The sequence below is a fragment of the Pelophylax lessonae genome (assembly GCF_965119305.1).
Source record: "Pelophylax lessonae genome assembly, chromosome: 4".
Taxonomy (NCBI): Eukaryota; Metazoa; Chordata; class Amphibia; order Anura; family Ranidae; genus Pelophylax; species Pelophylax lessonae.
In genome coordinates this window covers 499,034,129-499,056,411 of record NC_138771.1, presented here as the reverse complement: position 1 = coordinate 499,056,411, position 22,283 = coordinate 499,034,129, and the positions used below count along the sequence as shown (strand labels likewise).

The window sequence follows — 22,283 nt, the reverse complement described above, 5'->3', positions numbered from 1 at the left end:
GCATCTATCCTGAGCGATCCTCCCTGTCCTAGCATCCTTACTTCCAGTGCTGAGTGCGTTATTAGCTTCAGGCTCTGGGCTGAATTCAATAAAAGAAGCTCCGGAAGGGGACCCCCCCCCCCCTCCTCCATTCAGAAAAGCCTGTGCTTGGATTGCACTGCATGTTGGTTGGGGAGTCTGATGAAGGAGATTCTACCCCATTCACAGATCATGTTACATGTTGTGTAATTCAATGCGCAGGCCCTTCCCAATTGATGAGAGGGGAGGAGCTTCTACTGAATTCAGTCCAGAGACCCGAAAGCTCAGTGCCAGTGTCAATTGCAGCTTTAGGCCTCATATACACCAGGCGTTTAGCCCGTATGCGTCCAATCCTGGCGTTTTAGTGCGCCAGTGAGGCACAAGTGTAGTGCCTAGTCCTGCTGCCTGCAACCTGTCAAAGTTTATGGCGGGCTGAAATACGCTGTGGCTGGACAGGGCTATACCGATTGGTTAAAGCCCTACATCAGGGATATGCAAGCTGTGGCACTCCAGCTGTTGCAGAACTACAAGTCCCATCATGTCTCTGCCTCTGGGTGTCATGCTTGTGGCTGTCAGAGTCTTGCTATGCCTCATGGAACTTGTAGTTCTGCAACATCTGGAGGGCCACAGTTTGCATATCCTTGCCCTACATATTCAGGGACATATGCCCAGAATGCAGGTATTCTGCATAAGGTCTTAAACAAAAGTACCGCTCAGTACAGCGTTCAACCTCTACAGTTACAGCGTATTTCAGCCGGCCAAAGACCTGTTGGTAGGTGAATTGGATCCGGTCTAAATTGGCCCATTATTTTTTTTTTTTTAAATAACAAACATGTTATATTTACCTGCTCTGTGCAATGGTCGAGCCAGTGGCTCCAGCTGCTGTGAGCCAATGAGGAGAAAGAGACCCCGAAGAGTCGGTAAGTATAAGGGGTGGGGGCTGCAACCAGAAGGTTTTTTAACTTAATGCATAGAGTGTATTAACCACTTAACGACCGCCAACCGCAGATTTACTGCGGCAGGCAGCCGCTCCTGGGCAAAGCAACGTAGATCTACGTCGCTCACTCTCAGGAGGCTAGGGGGCGCTCGTCAGTGGGGAAGCTGATGCGTGTGTCAGGCGGCTCCGATTGCCGCCTGACACCCGCGATTGTTACCCGCTGAGAGAGGACGGTCGGCTGTTGTAAACACAGCTGACCGTTCTTCTCCCTGCAATGATCACAGAGCTGATGTGATCCTTCTATATGGGATCACATGTCTTTATGGTCATTTCAGAAGCCACGCCCCCCACAGTTACAATCACTCCCCTAGGCTCACATTTAACCCCTTGATCACCCATAGTGTTAACCCCTTCCCTGTCAGTGTCATTAGTACAGTAACAGTGCATATTTTTAGCACTGAATTCTGTAGTAATGTCACTGGTACCCCCAAAAGTGTCAAAAATGTCAGTCAGGGGTCCGATCTGTCCGGCGCAATGTCGCAGTCCCGCAAAAAAAAAAAAAAAAAAAAAAAAAAAAAAAAAAAAAAAATCGGAGATTGCTGCCATTACTAGGAAAAAAAAAAAAAAAAGCAATAAAAAAGGACATACATTTTTCCCGTAGTTTGCGCAAACCAATCAAAATACGCTTATTGCGATTTTTTTTTAACCAAAAATATGTAGCAGAAAACAAATTAGCCTAAAATGAAAAATTTATATTTTTAAAATTTTCTTTATTTTTTTGAGAATGTCATAGCAGAATGTGAAAAATTGTTTTTTTTTTTTCTAAAATTGTCGCTCTTTTGTTTACAGCGCAAAAAGTAAAAATCGCACTGGTGATCAAATACCACCAAAAGAAAGCTCTATTTGTGGGAAAAAAAGGACATACATTTGGTTTGGGTACAGCGTCGCATTACCGCGCAATTGTCCGTGAAAATCGCAAAATAGGGCCTGGTCATTCAGGGGGCAAATCCTTCCGGTCTTAAAGTGGTTAAGGTATAAAACCTTCTGCCTTTAGAACCACTTTAAAATTGTAAGCTCATTGTGAAGAGAGACTGATGTAAATATACACAATACGTAAAGCATTCCGATAATTGTTATGTCATTTTTTATTTTGAAAAGTTCTTTCTTAAAGACCGGTCACCTTTAACTCATTTATCAGCTTGATGCTAGTTATAAGATTTTTTTTAAACACACTTCTTATGTCTTTGTTTCTGTCACATAGGCAGGCTGTATTTTTCTGCTTAGTAATGTTAAACAGTGATTGTGCTTTACTGCTCTGTCTGCCCAGGATGATGAAAACTATACATTCCCGATGTGGCTGATCTGTAATCTCAGCAGTTCGAAAAAAATTTTCCTTTTTTTTTTTTTGTTTGCTTGCTGAAAATTGAGTCTCCCCCTCTAACAGATAGGGTAAAAGAAAGGGATTGTAGATTTGACTATGCAAAGCAGGCCATGTGTAAATGATTATGGAAATAAACCTGGACAAAGAGACAACCACATAGACATACATGGCATCTTAGGCTCCGTTCACACCATGGTGTTCCGGATCGTGAACAGAATCATCACGAATCTGCCTGCGATCCCGAATACCCGCAAAACGCGGGACACGATTGAGATCCCCGTTACTTTCAATAGAACCCCAAAGGGCAGCGTGATTTTGCTGCGACTGTTGCCCAAACAGATTCACGGGATGCCTGTCGCCCGTGAAGAAGTTCCACCATCCAGGTTCTTGGGTGTGGGGTAATTCATCAGGTTTACTTACATAGCAAAGCCCCAGCTTCCCCATCGCACCACCCTTGTCATGCAGGTATGACCAGAGAGAACGCAGGCTTTCCCAGCATTTGCACTACTCTCTAGGAATGACTGTTAAGCCTAATACAGACTGGGTCAAATGTCGGGTGGCATCAGCTGGTTTCTATTCACGCATTCGACCCCTGTGTACTGCAGCCGGCTACATTCAAAAATAAACAAAGAAAGGGCGCATCGACCTAGCGCATTATCCTCAATAATAGGCTTTATTTATGCAACATGTAAAAAATGGCTACTCACAAACACAGATGTAAAAATGATCATAACAGGCTCGATTGCTCCAGTGTCAGGAATAGTCCATATGAAAGTCCATAATCCAATAAGATGACGGCTGACGCGTTTCGAGGCTTAGCCTCTTCCTCAGGGCTCTGAGTAGCCATTTTTTACATGTTGCATAAATAAAGCCTATTATTGAGGATAATGCACTAGGTCGATGTGCCCTTTGTTTCTTTTTGTCTGTAGCACCGTTGGACTACCCCAGTCCTCTTTGGGCTGCAAGACCTAGCTATCCAAGACGCCAGTTGGAAGTCCCGTGGTGTGTGGTCAGGGAGCTTGGATTCTAAGCGCAGGAGAAGGGAGATATCACCTTATATTTTTTTAGAGCCGGCTACATTCGGCTGGCTTCGGTCGATGGGGTATGACCGAAAATGGTCTGCGGACCAAAAATGGTCAGAACACAATAGCCCAGCATATATATATATTTGTACTAACATTACATGGTTAGTACAGCAGCTCCTCAGGAGCTGTCAGTTTTTTTTTTCGTTTAGCCCTGCTGGGTTGAACAAAAAAAAAAAAAAGACGATTAGTGTGTACTTGGCTTTAGGCCTCATTCAGATGAGTGAATGACAGCAGACAGGCTGCTGTGAAGATGCAGCTAAATGCTGTTCCCTAGCTAAACACTGCCTCTAGGTGCAGCATATGAACGCATACATACTGGTTGATTAACTGCAGCCAGTTTGTATGCAACCATACATGCCATACAATGACACAAACTGCATCCAGGGGCGGTCAGAGTCATTAACTGCATGTAACCGCCCAAATGAGCAGTAATATGTGAACATCAGCAACACTGACCATTGATTTGTACAGGGTACAAATATGGCCTGGCTGCAGCAGTTTGCAAACACGAGTTGATTTACTAAAACCGGAGAGTACAAAATCTGGAGCAGCTGTTCATGGTAGCCAGTTAGTTTTTAACTTCAGCTTGTTCAACTAAGCTTTGACAATAAGACCCCCCCCCCCCCCCGTTCACATTGGCGCCATTTGATATGCGATTTCACAGGTCAAATCTCATGATAAATCGCAGCCTATTGCCAGAAATGGCATCCTCCCAATTAGTGCAACGCCAACTTTGAGGCACCGCATCAATTTCAAAAAGTAGTTCCTGCACTACTTTTGGCAACTTCAGGGCGACTTCAATAAACATCTATGCATGAACCCGCACAGATGTCTTTCAAGTCACCCCTAACTAAGCTTGGACTAAATTGCGGCTTTGAAATCATGCAAATCAGGGCATTAACCTGGAAGCGGATTGGTTTTCAAGCACAGTTACACCAGATTTTGCACTCTCCAGTTTTAGTAAATCAACCTCACTGTGTTAGCAGCTAGTTTCTCCACCAGCAAGATTCATAGATTCCCATCAGCAGAGGTATGCCTGTATGAAGCCCTAGGATGATTGAGATCTGGGAATTTCAGTAACAGAAATAATATCACAATTAGTCAGTGCACTACAATATACAGGTGTGAACCATCTGTACACTGTAGGAAAAAATAAGCACAGTGACTTGTTTTGTTTTGTGTGACTTGTTCAAAATGAACATTCTGCTTTAACGCAGCACATCTCAGCGTGTGTTGACGCAATCCATACTTTGAATGAGCCATTATTCCCAACAGCAAGGTGTGACTTGAGAACCCGACCTCCAATGCCACTAGGACCAGCAGTGAGTGTTCAGTCACATCGAATGCGGCTTTAAAATTGTACGACTTCACTTGAAATCATAGGATTTCTAAACCACGTCAGTGCGACCTGAAAGACATCTGTGCGACTTTATGCACAGATATATATGCAAGTCGCACCTGAACTTGCACAAAGTAGTGCAAGAACTACTTTCAAAATCGGTGCAACTCTGATGGAGTCACACTAATTTGACCGCTTTCATTGCGGACAATAGGGTGCAACTTGTCATGCGATTTTAAACTATCAAATCGCATGACAAGTTGCACTGGTGTTATTGGGGGCTAAAGGAAAAGTCTGCACTATCCAGGTTGGTGTAATCTGCATGTGTTCCCATTTCAGACCAATGCTCTATATACAGATTTACAGAGCGCAGAGGAAAGCCAATCCAGGGGTTTACTATACAAGGACACCTTCTGGAAAAGTTGCCTTCAATTTCTAATCCTACTTTCCCATTTTACATTCCTGGCGTTTCACATTTCCATGATGGCATTTTATATCGGAAGTTGTGGATTGTTCCTCTAGCGGCTAGCTCAGTATAGTTAAAATCCCTGCTGAATAACTGCTGAGATAACAATTTAACCACATAGCGAGCCTACAATTTTTAAAATCTGACAAAGCAGAAGAATAAGCTATTGTACACGGGCTTCAGCTTGTATAAGAGCAGTGTGTGCAGCAATCTTATACAAAATGTCTGGCAGGGAAGGAGATCTGAGTTTCCTTTGCTGTAGTTAAAGTGATACTAAGGTCTTGGTTCTGTTTTGCTTAAAGCGGAGTTCCACCCAAAAGTGGAACTTCCGCTTTAAATAGTCCTAACCCCCTGACATGCCACATTTGGCATGTCATTTTTTTTTGGGGGGGGGCGGGTACCTAGTTTTGACAGGTACCCGCTCCCACTTCCGCTCGGAGCACCGCGGCGCCCTGAGCGGAAGTTCTCCTCTCTCCCTCACTCCCTGCAATCTTCTGGGACATGTCAGAGGTCCCAGAAGATTGCCGGCCAATCACAACGCATAGCGCAACTCGCGCATGCGCAGTGCGTACCCGGCTGTGAAGCCACAAACTGTCACAGCCGGGTGCCCACATCAGTGATGCCGGCGCCGCAGAGCAGAGAGGGAGAAGACGGCGCATCGCTGGACCGTGGGACAGGTGAGTGTGCGGTTAGGTTGGAACTCTGCTTTAAGAATAACAAACACTTTATACTTACCTGCTCTGTGCAATGGTTTTGCACAGAGCAGCCAAGATCCTCCTCTTCGCGGGTCCCTTTCTAGCGCTCCTGGCCCCTCCCTACTGCCGAGTGCACCCACAGCAAGCCACCGAACCGAGCCACTGCTGTGTGTCCATTCAGACACAGAACTGTGGGTCGGCCCCGCCCCCTCTCTCTCATTGGTTCAGTGACATTGATTAACAGCAGTGGGAGCCAATGGCACCCGCTGCTGTGTCTAAGCCAATCAGGAGGGAGAGACTCGGATATCTGAGTCTCTCGTGCAAGATCAAGATGGGGCTCAGGTAAGTATTACGGGTGCTGCTGCACACAGAAAGATTTTCATCCTAATGCATAGAATAGATTAGGAAAAAAAACCTTCTGCCTTTAGAACCACTTTAAGTTACACTTACTTACAGGTCCTCTCCCTCCACCAATCTATTTGGCAGTGAAATAGAAAGCAGCAGACTGAAGAGTAAAGCCCCGTACACACGTACCGATTGTCAGCCGCAAATGTTCTGCCAACGTCCGATCGGCCGATTGTTGGCTTGTTAGTATGATGCTTCCGACAACCGACTCCGACTTTTCGGCCGAACAAAATCTGGTCTGCATGCTATAAAATTTTTGTTGGCCGTCACCAGAACGGCCAATTGTTCATCAGTCAGTACAGATTTCGGCCGACAAAAGCCAGATGAGCAAGACTGGGCATGCTCAGAGAAGAAAAAACACACGGAAAGTTAACCATCACATGACATCACTTCAGAAGTTGGTTGTTGTTGGCCGTCGTATGCAGTCTTGAGCACTTTTCAACCAACACGACAGCACTGGACAAAAGACGGCCGATCATTCGGCCGACAATCGGTACGTGTGTACGGGCCTTTAATCTGTGTTATTCTGCTTTCTATGTTCCTTGTTAGAATACAAACACTACAGCACAGCTGATTGATTCCTTGTGCTGCTTCTCCCTCCCTAGGTCAGCTGCATTGGATGACAGGGCAGTGAGTCCCCACAGACTAGAATTAAACTTTACACTAAGGGCTCATTCACATGGCCGTATCTGTCATGGTGCGGCAAGTATTGTGCAGGAAAAATGTATCAGGGTGGAGTGGTGTGCAGACATCTGCAGCTGGGAAGCCTGTATAAAGCAATGACAGGCTGACAGCGGTTGCAGGTGTCCACGAGTGTTCAAACAAGCTTGCATCCAGAAACGATCATCTGCTCCTAACCACAGGTAATCACTGCCTAGGCAATTTTATCCAAACACTGGCAGGCAGCTGAAGCCTCTGTCAGCCTGTCATTGCTTAAGCCGGCCAAAGGTGGTTTGAATCTTGGTCATTCAGCAGGGACTGCCCTAAATTCGGTCCATCTATGGCCAGGCTGAGTACAACCTGCACATTGCATCTATGGCACACAAATATTGCCTGCGTCTACACCTGCTAGCAATAACCATTGTGCTCTCCCGGCAGGGACGGCTCCTTGTGCTCCCCCATCAGGAGAACACAATAGCTCTGTGGCAGGGATTCCCCCATCAACACAGGAATTTAGCAATTTTCTATGGGTTTTCTCAGGTTGCAGGAAAGAAAATTGAAAAAATCTATGGCCTGCCTTCCAGGCTCACCATCCACAGCTGTACTCAGACACCAGGGCTCCCAGGCGCAGTTTTCTCCATGATATTTGCCACATCACACCTGATCGGGCTTTGTGAATAAGGCCTTAAAGAGGTTGTAAACCCATAGATTTTTTTTTTCGCAACCTGGAAGAGAAAGACATAATGAGCTAGTATGCATACTAGCTCATTATGAAATACTTACCTTAGAACGAGCCCCCGCCGTGCCGCCCGCTTACCTGTATGACGGGTGACATGTCCAGTCGCCCATCTTCCGGGATCGCAGCATCCGGCCATCCGATTGGCCGGAGCCGCGGTGACGTCACGCGCGCGCGCGGGAGCCGATGGTCACGGCACGGGACTCTGAAGGTACGGCACCAGCGGCCGTTCCTTCCTTCAGAGCGCATACGCCAGTGACGTCACTGGCTGCATGTAAGGTAAATATCTCCTAAACGGTACAAGTTTAGGAGAGATTTACAGTACCTATAGGTAAGCCTTATCATAGGGTTACCTATAGGTAAAAGTGTCAGAGGAGGGTTTACTTCCTCTTTAAAATCTCCAGTGTAAGCGATTGGTCCCAATTAAGTAATCTACAGAGACTAAGTGGGTGTAGTCAGCACCAAAGTTTATCACAGTCCGACAGGGGTAAGTACCTGGGTGGTGGCGATTGGGTTAGCTGTAGATCAGGGGTCTCAAAACTTTCTAAACAAAGAGCCATTTTATTGTCCTTCAGACTTTAGGGGGGCCAGACTGTGGCCAGCGGAGTATAAATTTTCCAGGCATCATCGGGAGTAAACATTGTCACATTTGGTATTAAGGGCAGGAATAGTGCCCCATCATTGGTATAATTGGGATGAATAGTGCCCCATTGTTCATGTCAGTTGGCAAAATAGTGTCTCGTATCAGTGGCAGGAAAAGTGCCCCAAGGGCTGAATCTGGCCCCCGGGCCGCAGTTTAGGGACCACTGCTGTACAGGGATAGGAAACTGGGCTATTGTTCTGTTTGTAATAAACCTGCACTTTAGGGCTTGTTCACATCAGCGGCCAAGCAATACCGTGCATGAACACATGTAAAAATGCATTGCTGTGATGTGGTACCATTCATTCTGAATGGCATCCCAATGCATCTTGCGATCAGACATGCGCCATTCCTAACTAATGCACTGCATGGTAGTGCTTTGCCATATATTTGTAGTGCATGTTTGTTTGCATGGTGCATTGGAAGGCCATTTAGAATGAATAGCACCAACCACAAGCAAAGCATTTAATGTAAAATGTGAAACATAGTTTGAAGTACACATCATAAGATAATTATGTAGGCTGTCAATGCTGATCTCTACTTTTAGGAATGTTATTTTCTTTATGCAAGTGGATGCCTTATCTTTAAAGCATTCTGAGTTATTGAATTAATATAGAGATTTGGAATTCTGACTAATTTTTTTTTACTCAAGGTCCTGAAGCCAGACAAACTGGCATTTTTAGAAGGAGGTTATTAGTATATTCCTGGCATGATGGATGAACTTGAATCAATTCATAAGAAGCTGTGTTATCTGAAGCAAAGTAATGTGAAAGGGTTAGAGTTCCTGTCAGATTTTTATTGCTGCCACCCTCCCTGTGTTCTGCTGAACATTGGCATTTGCAATCCAAAATTCACCCTGTGGGTTTGAGGAATCGGGTGGCATACTTCTAAGCTACACAAAATGGCTTCTCTCTTGCGCTTTTCCAATGGAAAAATTTTACAAGGGCTCCGTCACACCTTGGTAATAAGACTCAGATGTCAAGGACGTCACTTGTCAACTTCACGGCCACAGAAATAGGAGACGACCAGGGAGACCATCTGAGGCTTCTCACTGAGGTGTTTGCTTGCTGACAAAAGCCCTTTACTACCATCTGCCAGCTGCATGCAAATAATACTTCTGTTGAATAAACCTTCTTAGGTCAGAACATCTTGGTGTGCAGGGCAGGCTTACCTTGGGCGGCCTAATTTTGCATATTCCGGTTCTCTCAGCAATGGGACGAATACGCCCGATGAAGCTGAGAGGATCTGAGAATTCCTCCCAGGTCGGTTCAAAGACCGGGCACTCCGGAGGGGGCACAAATTCATTGTATGCAGCCATCCCAGGGGTTAATACTAATCCTTTAGCATAGAGTTACATGTATAGAGCAGTAAAAGGCAGCACAGATGCTTGGAGTGTGGGGTGCCAGCGGATGGAGAGGCATGTGGCCTTGTCACAACGAGACCCTTCTCATCTCTTGGCAGTACAAAGCCCTTTGTTCATCTGCCACTCGTATTTCAAGGAGGGTAGGAGTAAAATCTAAATCTGCCACAACACCCCAACTTTTAAAGAGCTACCAGACAGTCCCAGAATCCTTCAGTGAAGCTGCAAATTATAATCCATCAGAGATAAAAGCAGTAGATTCCTTCCCTGGATGCCCCCAGGTTGAGCCGCTAAATGCACAATGACAGATCCACCCTGGAGGTGTCACAATATAGAATCCATACAAAGACAGATCCCATCACAAGATCACTCAGAGCAATTCACAGAACTGCTGCAATTATAATGGAAAAATCCTTCAGGCATATCTCCCCAGGTAATGGATGACCACCAGATGTATCCTGATACAGGGTCCAGAGCAGATCTGCTCCTAGTGGAATAACCCCCTGGGTCTCTTTTGGTAACAGATCACCCTCCAGATCTCTCCAGGTAATGGATCGCCTCCAGATGAAGATCACCTCCAGATCTCTCCAGGTAATGGATCGCTTCCAGATCTCTCCAGGTAATGGATCGCTTCCAGATCTCTCCGGGTAATGGATCGCTTCCAGATCTCTCCTGGTAATGGATCGCCTCCAGATCTTTAAAGATAATGGATCATCCTCAGGTAATGAATCACCTCCAGCGCCCCCCAGGTAATGGAGCACTTCCAATTCTTTAAAGATAATGGATCATCCTCAGGTCCCTCCAGGTAAAGGATCACCCCCAAGGACCCAGAGCTAATGGGTCACTCCAGATAATATATCACCCCGCAGGTCTCTTCAGGCCATGGATCACTCCTCAGACCTCTTTGGGTAATAAATTACCACCCCCCTCCCCCCAGATCTGTCCAAGTATTAGATCACCCCCAGGTCTCTCCAGATGATGGATCATTCCAGGATGTCACCAAGTAATACATCCCTCAGATCGGTCCAGGTAATAGATCACCTCAGGTAACGCTGAGGCCTGTCATTGAGTCCTGAAGGGGGCCCCTGATCAGCTGGCTCCTCTCTATGGTTCCCAGGGGCCCAGCACAGGTACTTCCGGTCCTACTAGGGGCCCCTGAGGCGGCTCCTCCAGCACTCTTTCTCGTGACTGGCACTTTCAGTCTATTTTCTCCAGCACCGGACAGCGAACACCGGTTTGTTTTGTTCCAAGTCCAGAGCCGGAAGTCGGGTCAGAGAGAGCCGGAACTGTCCTCCTCCGCCGGTCGGAACTTAGTGCGCAGCCGTGAAAAGATGAGGGGAGGTAACAGACAGGCTCCGGAGGTGAGAGGCTGCTGTGTGAGGGGACCCGTGCTTCTGCCGGTAGCCGGAGGATGGGAGACGGTGGAGGGATACTCGGAGCGGTGAATGGCGGATATCCCTCCGCGCTTAATACAGCGCTGTATCGCTTGGACCTGCCGCCAGAGGGAGCCAGCGGTCTAACCGGAGCCAATCAGAGCCCGGGGGAGGAGAACCCGGCTCTGTGCGCTGCAACACCAGGAGCCACCGCCAGAGGGAGTGTAGAAGCAGCTGACAGCCAATCAGAGCACAGGAGGGCGAGGAATCCCATTAGTCTACACTTCTTACTATTGTCATTAATGATTACCATTATTACCACTAAATTGTGAATGAATAATATGTGTGTGACCGTCTATAAATGGGGAATTGTGGGAGCCAGTGCAAGAGGCTGGCAATGGAGTCATGTCAGAAGAAGATGAGATTGTGGGTGACAGAGATGTGATGGGACTAGTGACAGTGGTGGGACTGGGGATGGCAGAGATATGATAGGACCAGGGACAGTGGTGGGACGGGGGATGACAGAGATATGATGGGACCAGGGACAGTGGTGGGACGGGGGATGACAGAGATATGATGGGACCAGGGACAGTGGTGGGACGGGGGATGACAGAGATATGATGGGACCAGGGACAGTGGTGGGACTGGGGATGGCAGAGATATGATGGGACTAGTGACAGTGGTGGGACTGGGGATGGCAGAGATATGATGGGACCAGGGACAGTGGTGGGACGGGGGATGACAGAGATATGATGGGACCAGGGACAGTGGTGGGACGGGGGATGACAGAGATATGATGGGACCAGGGACAGTGGTGGGACGGAGGATGACAGAGATATGATGGGACCAGGGACAGTGGTGGGACGGGGGATGACAGAGATATGATGGGACCAGGGACAGTGGTGGGACGGGGGATGACAGAGATATGATGGGACTAGTGACAGTGGTGGGACGGGGGATGGCAGAGATATGATGGGACCAGGGACAGTGGTGGGACTCGGGATGGCAGAGATATGATGGGACCAGGGACAGTGGTGGGACTGGGGATGGCAGAGATATGATGGGACCAGGGACAGTGGTGGAACGGGGGATGACAGAGATATGATGGGACCAGGGACAGTGGTGGGACGGGGGATGACAGAGATATGATGGGACCAGGGACAGTGGTGGGACGGGGGATGACAGAGATATGATGGGACCAGGGACAGTGGTGGGATGGGGGATGACAGAGATATGATGGGACCAGGGACAGTGGTGGGACGGGGGATGACAGAGATATGATGGGACCAGGGACAGTGGTGGGACGGGGGATGACAGAGATATGATGGGACTAGTGACAGTGGTGGGACGGGGGATGGCAGAGATATGATGGGACCAGGGACAGTGGTGGGACTGGGGATGGCAGAGATATGATGGGACCAGGGACAGTGGTGGGACTGGGGATGGCAGAGATATGATGGGACCAGGGACAGTGGTGGAACGGGGGATGACAGAGATATGATGGGACCAGGGACAGTGGTGGGACGGGGGATGACAGAGATATGATGGGACCAGGGACAGTGGTGGGACGGGGGATGACAGAGATATGATGGGACCAGGGACAGTGGTGGGATGGGGGATGACAGAGATATGATGGGACCAGGGACAGTGGTGGGACTGGGGATGGCAGAGATATGATGGGACCAGGGACAGTGGTGGGACGGAGGATGACAGAGATATGATGGGACCAGGGACAGTGGTGGGACTGGGGATGGCAGAGATATGATGGGACCAGGGACAGTGGTGGGACGGAGGATGACAGAGATATGATGGGACCAGGGACAGTGGTGGGACGGGGGATGACAGAGATATGATGGGACCAGGGACAGTGGTGGAACGGGGGATGACAGAGATATGATGGGACTAGTGACAGTGGTGGGACTGGGGATGGCAGAGATATGATGGGACCAGGGACAGAGGTGGGACGGAGGATGACAGAGATATGATGGGACCAGGGACAGTGGTGGGACGGGGGATGACAGAGATATGATGGGACCAGGGACAGTGGTGGAACGGGGGATGACAGAGATATGATGGGACTAGTGACAGTGGTGGGACGGGGGATGACAGAGATATGATGGGACCAGGGACAGTGGTGGGACTGGGGATGACAGAGATATGATGGGACCAGGGACAGTGGTGGGACTGGGGATGGCAGAGATATGATGGGACCAGGGACAGTGGTGGGACGGAGGATGACAGAGATATGATGGGACCAGGGACAGTGGTGGGACGGGGGATGACAGAGATATGATGGGACCAGGGACAGTGGTGGAACGGGGGATGACAGAGATATGATGGGACTAGTGACAGTGGTGGGACTGGGGATGGCAGAGATATGATGGGACCAGGGACAGAGGTGGGACGGAGGATGACAGAGATATGATGGGACCAGGGACAGTGGTGGGACGGGGGATGACAGAGATATGATGGGACCAGGGACAGTGGTGGAACGGGGGATGACAGAGATATGATGGGACTAGTGACAGTGGTGGGACTGGGGATGGCAGAGATATGATGGGACCAGGGACAGTGGTGGGGCGGAGGATGACAGAGATATGATGGGACCAGGGACAGTGGTGGGACGGGGGATGACAGAGATATGATGGGACCAGGGACAGTGGTAGGACGGAGGATGACAGAGATATGATGGGACCAGGGACAGTGGTGGGATGGGGGATGACAGAGATATGATGGGACCAGGGATGGGGGATGACAGAGATATGAAGGGACCAGGGACAGTGGTGGGACGGGGGATGACAGAGATATGATGGGACCAGGGATGGGGGATGACAGAGATATGATGGGACCAGGGACAGTGGTGGGACGGGGGATGACAGAGATATGATGGGACCAGGGACAGTGGTGGGACGGGGGATGACAGAGATATAAAGGGACCAGGGACAGTGGTGGGACGGGGGATGACAGAGATATGATGGGACCAGGGACAGTGGTGGGATGGGGGATGACAGAGATATGATGGGACCAGGGACAGTGGTGGAACGGGGGATGACAGAGATATGATGGGACCAGGGACAGTGGTGGGACGGGGGATGACAGAGATATGATGGGACCAGGGACAGTGGTGGGACGGGGGATGACAGAGATATGATGGGACCAGGGACAGTGGTAGGACGGAGGATGACAGAGATATGATGGGACCAGGGACAGTGGTGGGATGGCGGATGACAGAGATATGATGGGACCAGGGATGGGGGATGACAGAGATATGAAGGGACCAGGGACAGTGGTGGGACGGGGGATGACAGAGATATGATGGGACCAGGGATGGGGGATGACAGAGATATGATGGGACCAGGGACAGTGGTGGGACGGGGGATGACAGAGATATGATGGGACCAGGGACAGTGGTGGGACGGGGGATGACAGAGATATGAAGGGACCAGGGACAGTGGTGGGACGGGGGATGACAGAGATATGATGGGACCAGGGACAGTGGTGGGACGGGGGATGACAGAGATATGATGGGACCAGGGACAGTGGTGGGACAGGGGATGACAGAGATATGATGGGACCAGGGACAGTGGTGGGACGGGGGATGACAGAGATATGATGGGACCAGGGACAGTGGTGGGACGGGGGATGACAGAGATATGAAGGGACCAGGGACAGTGGTGGGACGGGGGATGACAGAGATATGATGGAACCAGGGACAGTGGTGGGACGGGGGATGACAGAGATATGATGGGACCAGGGACAGTGGTGGGATGGGGGATGACAGAGATATGATGGGACCAGGGACAGTGGTGGGACGGGGGATGACAGAGATATGATGGGACCAGGGACAGTGGTGGGACGGGGGATGACAGAGATATGATGGGACCAGGGACAGTGGTGGGACGGGGGATGACAGAGATATGATGGGACCAGGGACAGTGGTGGGACGGGGGATGGCAGAGATATGATGGGACCAGGGACAGTGGTGGGATGGGGGATGACAGAGATATGATGGGACCAGGGACAGTGGTGGGATGGGGGATGACAGAGATATGATGGGACTAGTGACAGTGGTGGGACTGGGGATGGCAGAGATATGATGGGACCAGGGACAGTGGTGGGACGGAGGATGACAGAGATATGATGGGACCAGGGACAGTGGTGGGACGGGGGATGACAGAGATATGATGGGACCAGGGACAGTGGTGGAACGGGGGATGACAGAGATATGATGGGACTAGTGACAGTGGTGGGACTGGGGATGGCAGAGATATGATGGGACCAGGGACAGTGGTGGGACGGAGGATGACAGAGATATGATGGGACCAGGGACAGTGGTGGGACGGGGGATGACAGAGATATGATGGGACTAGTGACAGTGGTGGGACTGGGGATGACAGAGATATGATGGGACCAGGGACAGTGGTGGGACGGAGGATGACAGAGATATGATGGGACCAGGGACAGTGGTGGGACGGGGGATGACAGAGATATGATGGGACCAGGGACAGTGGTGGAACGGGGGATGACAGAGATATGATGGGACTAGTGACAGTGGTGGGACTGGGGATGGCAGAGATATGATGGGACCAGGGACAGTGGTGGGACGGAGGATGACAGAGATATGATGGGACCAGGGACAGTGGTGGGACGGGGGATGACAGAGATATGATGGGACCAGGGACAGTGGTGGAACGGGGGATGACAGAGATATGATGGGACCAGGGACAGTGGTGGGACTGGGGATGGCAGAGATATGATGGGACCAGGGACAGTGGTGGGACGGAGGATGACAGATATGATGGGACCAGGGACAGTGGTGGGACGGGGGATGACAGAGATATGATGGGACCAGGGACAGTGGTGGAACGGGGGATGACAGAGATATGATGGGACCAGGGACAGTGGTGGGACGGAGGATGACAGAGATATGATGGGACCAGGGACAGTGGTGGGACGGGGGATGACAGAGATATGATGGGACCAGGGACAGTGGTGGGACGGGGGATGACAGAGATATGATGGGACCAGGGACAGTGGTAGGACGGAGGATGACAGAGCTATGATGGGACCAGGGACAGTGGTGGGATGGGGGATGACAGAGATATGATGGGACCAGGGATGGGGGATGACAGAGATATGAAGGGACCAGGGACAGTGGTGGGACGGGGGATGACAGAGATATGATGGGACCAGGGATGGGGGATGACAGAGATATGATGGGACCAGGGACAGTGGTGGGACGGGGGATGACAGAGATATGATGGGACCAGGGACAGTGGTGGGACGGGGGATGACAGAGATATGAAGGGACCAGGGACAGTGGTGGGACGGGGAATGACAGAGATATGATGGGACCAGGGACAGTGGTGGGACGGGGGATGACAGAGATATGATGGGACCAGGGACAGTGGTGGGACAGGGGATGACAGAGATATGATGGGACCAGGGACAGTGGTGGGACGGGGGATGACAGAGATATGATGGGACCAGGGACAGTGGTGGGACGGGGGATGACAGAGATATGAAGGGACCAGGGACAGTGGTGGGACGGGGGATGACAGAGATATGATGGAACCAGGGACAGTGGTGGGACGGGGGATGACAGAGATATGATGGGACCAGGGACAGTGGTGGGACGGGGGATGACAGAGATATGATGGGACCAGGGACAGTGGTGGGACGGGGGATGACAGAGATATGATGGGACCAGTGGTGGGACGGGGGATGACAGAGATATGATGGGACCAGGGACAGTGGTGGGACGGGGGATGACAGAGATATGATGGGACCAGGGACAGTGGTGGGACGGGGGATGACAGAGATATGATGGGACCAGGGACAGTGGTGGGACGGGGGATGACAGAGATATGATGGGACCAGGGACAGTGGTGGGACGGGGGATGACAGAGATATGATGGGACCAGGGACAGTGGTGGGACGGGGGATGACAGAGATATGATGGGACCAGGGATGGGGGATGACAGAGATATGAAGGAACCAGGGACAGTGGTGGGACGGGGGATGACAGAGATATGATGGGACCAGGGATGGGGGATGACAGAGATATGATGGGACCAGGGACAGTGGTGGGACGGGGGATGACAGAGATATGATGGGACCAGGGACAGTGGTGGGACGGGGGATGACAGATAAATGATGGGACCAGGGACAGTGGTGAGACTGGGAATGACAGAGATATGATGGGACCAGGGACAGTGATGGGACTGGGGGTGACAGAGATATGATGGGACCAGTGACAGTGGGGAGACTGGGGATGACAGAGATATGATGGGACTGGGAACTGAGGTTGACAGAGACACAGTAGGGGATTTTGGATGACAGATATATGATATGACTAAGGATGCTGTAAATATTACTGGATGTGCAGGGGGACTGGGGATGACAGAGATATGATGGGACTGGGGACAGTGGTGGGACGGGGGATGACAGAGATATGATGGGACCAGGGATGGGGGATGACAGAGATATGAAGGAACCAGGGACAGTGGTGGGACGGGGGATGACAGAGATATGATGGGACCAGGGATGGGGGATGACAGAGATATGATGGGACCAGGGACAGTGGTGGGACGGGGGATGACAGAGATATGATGGGACCAGGGACAGTGGTGGGACGGGGGATGACAGATAAATGATGGGACCAGGGACAGTGGTGAGACTGGGAATGACAGAGATATGATGGGACCAGGGACAGTGATGGGACTGGGGGTGACAGAGATATGATGGGACCAGTGACAGTGGGGAGACTGGGGATGACAGAGATATGATGGGACTGGGAACTGAGGTTGACAGAGACACAGTAGGGGATTTTGGATGACAGATATATGATATGACTAAGGATGCTGTAAATATTACTGGATGTGCAGGGGGACTGGGGATGACAGAGATATGATGGGACTGGGGACAGTGGGGAGACTGGGGATGAATGAGATATGATGGGACCAGTGACAGTGGGGAGACTAGGGATGACAGAGATATGATGGGACTGGGGACTGAGGTTGACCGAGACACAGTAGGGGGGATTTTGGATGACAGATATATGATATGACTAGGGTTGCTGTAATTATTACTGGATGTGCAGGGGACTGGGGATGACAGAGACATTACTGGATGTAGTAGGGGAATCCTAATGCTGGAGACATTGCTGAATGTGGGGGGATCTGGGGATGCAGGAGATATTGGGGGGGGGGGGGGGGGTCAAAGAGACATTTACTGGATGTAGTGGGGATGCTGGGGACATTACTTGGGGAGGAGGGGGGGGGGGGGATTGGGGATGATAAGGACACTATTGGATGTGGGGGAGCTGAAGGTGACAGAGACAACACTAAATTAGAGGGAAATTGGGTATGATATAGACATTACTGGTTTTGGGGGACTAGGGATGATGAAAACATAAGTGGATGTGGTGGAGACCATGTAGACGGTGGAAGGAATTGACATTACAGAACACAGAGAGAATCATGAATGGTGAGATGCTGGAGGAATCACTGCACCCAGTGCCGTCTTTTTACTAGAATTGCCATCTGGCTGGTATTTTCCCAGCTTGGCCAGTAAAAAGAGAATTGTTTTCCAATGTTATTATTAGAAAAGCGATCGCAAGGCTGGTACTTTTCCTAGAAAAGGTAGCAACCTTCTATCCAACACGCCTGGTGTCAGATAACATTGGCATCTCTTTGAGAGAGCAAAGATTTGAGTCTCTGGAAAAATAAGTTAAAGTGACTGTTCAAATCTAAAATTTCAAATTACTCAGTTACCTGTAAAGAAGAGACCAAACCTTTACCTCTCCTGCTGACAATGCTACCAAACACTGCTCTCTTCTGTATATTTCGTCTAAAGCCCACTGGGAAACCGACACTTCCTGAGGTGTCAAATTCCTTGGTTCACAGCAGTCTTTGGGGGGTGACATTTACTTTGCAGTCTTAGCATTCATTCATAAATGAATGCATAGCAGGACTGGAGCTGTTACACTGATAGCGCAGTCCTGCAGATTACACAGGGAGATTGCTACTTTTCCTGTTTAATCATCAGAGCTCTGTGGCAGTTGGGTGTTTTGGTCTGTTTATCAGGAGCACACCAAAACCCCTCTTACATTATCAGACAACTGTCACACTGATGGTGGAGCCGAGTGCCTCTGGATACACAAGAAGGGCCCCAATCATCTCAGTTCTGCATGTTTGAGGAGACAGCTTTGCAATTCTGAGGCAGGAATGGCTTTCATCTTAGCCCTACTGACCACCATTGTAAGGAGCATTCTTCCAACTGACCACCAATGTAAGGAGCATTCTTCCAACTGACCACCAATGTAAGGAGCATTCTTCCAATTGACCAACAATGTAAGGAGCATTCTTCCCACTGACCAATAATGTAAGGAGCATTCTTCCCACTGACCAATAATGTAAGGAGCATTTTTCCCACTGACCAACAACGTAAGGAACATTTTTTTCCCACTGACCCCCAATGTAAGGAGCATTCTTCTCACTGACCCCCAATGTAAGGAGCATTCTTCCCACTGACCCACAATGTAAGAAGCATTCTTCCCACTCACCCCCAATGTAAGGAGCATTCTTCCCACTGACCACAAATGTAAGGGGCATTCTTCCCACTGACCCCCAATGTAAGGGACATTCTTCCCACTGACCCCCAATGTAAGGAGCATTCTTCCCACTGACCACCAATGTAAGGGGCATTCTTCCCACTGACCCCCAATGTAAGGGACATTCTTCCCACTGACCCCCAATGTAAGGGGCATTCTTCCCACTGACCACCAATGTAAGGGACATTCTTCCCACTGACCACAAATGTAAGAAGCATTCGTCCCACTGACCCCCAATGTAAGGGACATTCTTCCCACTGACCACCAATGTAAGGGACATTCTTCCCACTGACCACCAATGTAAGGGACATTCTTCCCACTGACCCCCAACGTAAGGGAAATTCTTCCAACTGACCACCAATGTAAGGATCATTCTTCCCAATTTTGTTTATTAAAAGTCTTGCAATCAATAAGCATAAAATCAATATACATAAATAAATATATACATATTTACATGAAAAGGGGGGAAAAAAAAAATACATAGCAAATTCTGCTCTCAAATAAAGACTGCCTTTACAGCAAAAACAAAACTCACATCATGAAACACATCATTACCGGGAAAAATAATCTTAATAAGACTCACACCACCACACCAGACATCAAACCTGCGAGGTCAAGAAACAAAACCACTCCCATTATGCATGCAGCCCTTCTTCAAAAATGAAGATATTAACTAACAAAAGCTAAGGGCGTGAAAGAAATAGCATAGGAAAAAAGCTTTTCACCCAGAGATGGACAGTTCACCAAAAGCAGGTCTGATATTCCTCCACGCCCTTATCCAGACCGCTCGAGGCTCCCTGCCCTTCTCAAGACCCCGAATCTTCCCAACCTCACCCAGAATATCGTACACCACCACCTCGACAGGGAGGACTTTCTTCCGCAGGGTAATCTGGCACCGTGCATTCCACGTGAAGTAACGGACAACTATACTAACTAGAAAAAGTGTATCCAAATCAAAATCCCAGCGAGTCGGGAATGCCCCGTACACCCACTCCGCATAACTTATGCGATAGAGAAAGGGGATGCCTAGAGCCCTCCCCACCCTTTTATACACCTCTATGTTAAAGGGACACTGGAGCAAAAAGTGGTCCATAGACTCCACTTTACCAACACACTCCGCTCTAGGACAATCCCGATCATCCACAGGGCGATGCTTCAGGTTCCCTCTCACATAGAGCCTTCCGTGGAAAGCGAGCCAGGCTTGATCCCTAAACTTCAAAGGGATTCTTCCTAAGTTAATTAAACGCAACCCCTCCCTCATTACGGGGCCTGGGCAATCCCTTAAGGTCAGCGACACACTGAAAGCAGAGCCCAAAATCCTCTTCTCCAGAAGCTTTCTGGGGAGGGACTTGATATCCCCCACTGTCACCTGCCACTGCCTAAGTATTTTCAGACACGGGGCAACATAAGCCGGAAGCTTGCCATGTCGGACTCTCAGACTTTTCACTGGCCCGCCATCTTCCCAGCATCGCAGAAAAGGCCTAAACCAAGATTGAAAAATACCCACCCATCCCGGCGGGGTCTCTGCTAACATATTACCAAGATTATACTTTAAAAAAAGCAGAGAAAAGAAAACTATAGGGTTGACCATTCCTAGACCACCCTCCCGCCTGGACAGGTAAGTTACATTGCGTTTGATCAGGTTCAGCCTATTTCCCCATAACAGTTGGAAAAAGCAGCTGTACACCCTTGCATTGAGAGATTCCGGCAAGATACAGACAAAGCTGACATATAAAAAGATTGGGATCAGGTAAGTTTTAATCAAGTCAACCCTTTCCCTCAAGGAAAGTTTCCATTTCTTCCAGCTTGCCACCTTGGCATTGGCATTCAACAACCTGCTTTCCCAATTTCGATGACCATAGCCACCAGGACCAAATTTGATGCCCAACACTTTAATTTCCTGCTGGGGCTCTGGGAAGGCATCCGGAAGTTCGAAGCTTTCACCCTCCTCACCCATCCAGAAAACTTCACTCTTTTCATGATTGATTTTAGAGCCAGAAGCCTCAGTGTACTGCTCTATCACAGAGACCACCTCCTGCGCCTCCTCCATCCCAGAGATAATAACAGACACATCATCGGCATAGGCCACGACCTTCAAAGGCGGCACACCAGCAATGCCCAAAGGCACCCCACACAACGATCCACTCTCTAACCTTCTTATGAAGGGGTCGATTGCGAATACATATAGCAGGGGGCTCAAAGGACACCCCTGGCGCACACCAGAGCCAACCTCAAAAGGCCGTCCAACCCAACCATTAACAAGTGGGAAGCTCTCAGCCCCTTTATATAATGTTTTCAGCCAATCAATAAACCTCCCCTGCAGGCCGTATCTACCAAGTAGCAAATACAGGTACTCATGATTGACTCGATCAAAAGCCTTCGCCTGATCCAATGCCAGCAAGTACTTTCTCCATCCAGCAGCCCTGCATCGCTCCAAAGCCTCCCGGACAGCTAAAATTGCTGAAAAGGTACTTCTGCCCTGGACCGAGCAGTGCTGATGATTGGACAACAAATCGCCTGCTACTGACGACAAGCGCCAAAAAAGAATCTTCGCCAAGATCTTTCTATCAACAT

At 49.6% G+C, this 22,283-nt stretch overlaps 1 protein-coding gene across 4 annotated transcripts in view; it reads right to left on the bottom strand.

Moving 5' to 3' along the window:
• Positions 1 to 10,272, bottom strand: part of KDM5A (lysine demethylase 5A) — a 132,341-nt gene extending 122,069 nt beyond the window's left edge. For 3 of the 4 annotated variants that reach the window (XM_082254626.1, XM_082254627.1, XM_082254629.1), the window contains exon 1: positions 9,534 to 10,272. In XM_082254626.1, the coding sequence (XP_082110752.1) occupies positions 9,534 to 9,680 (147 nt within the window). In that variant the 5' untranslated portion in view covers positions 9,681 to 10,272. The remainder of the gene's footprint in view (positions 1 to 9,533) is intronic. The other variant, XM_082254628.1, reaches the window with a different exon arrangement.
• Between the last annotated feature and the right edge of the window lie 12,011 nt (positions 10,273 to 22,283).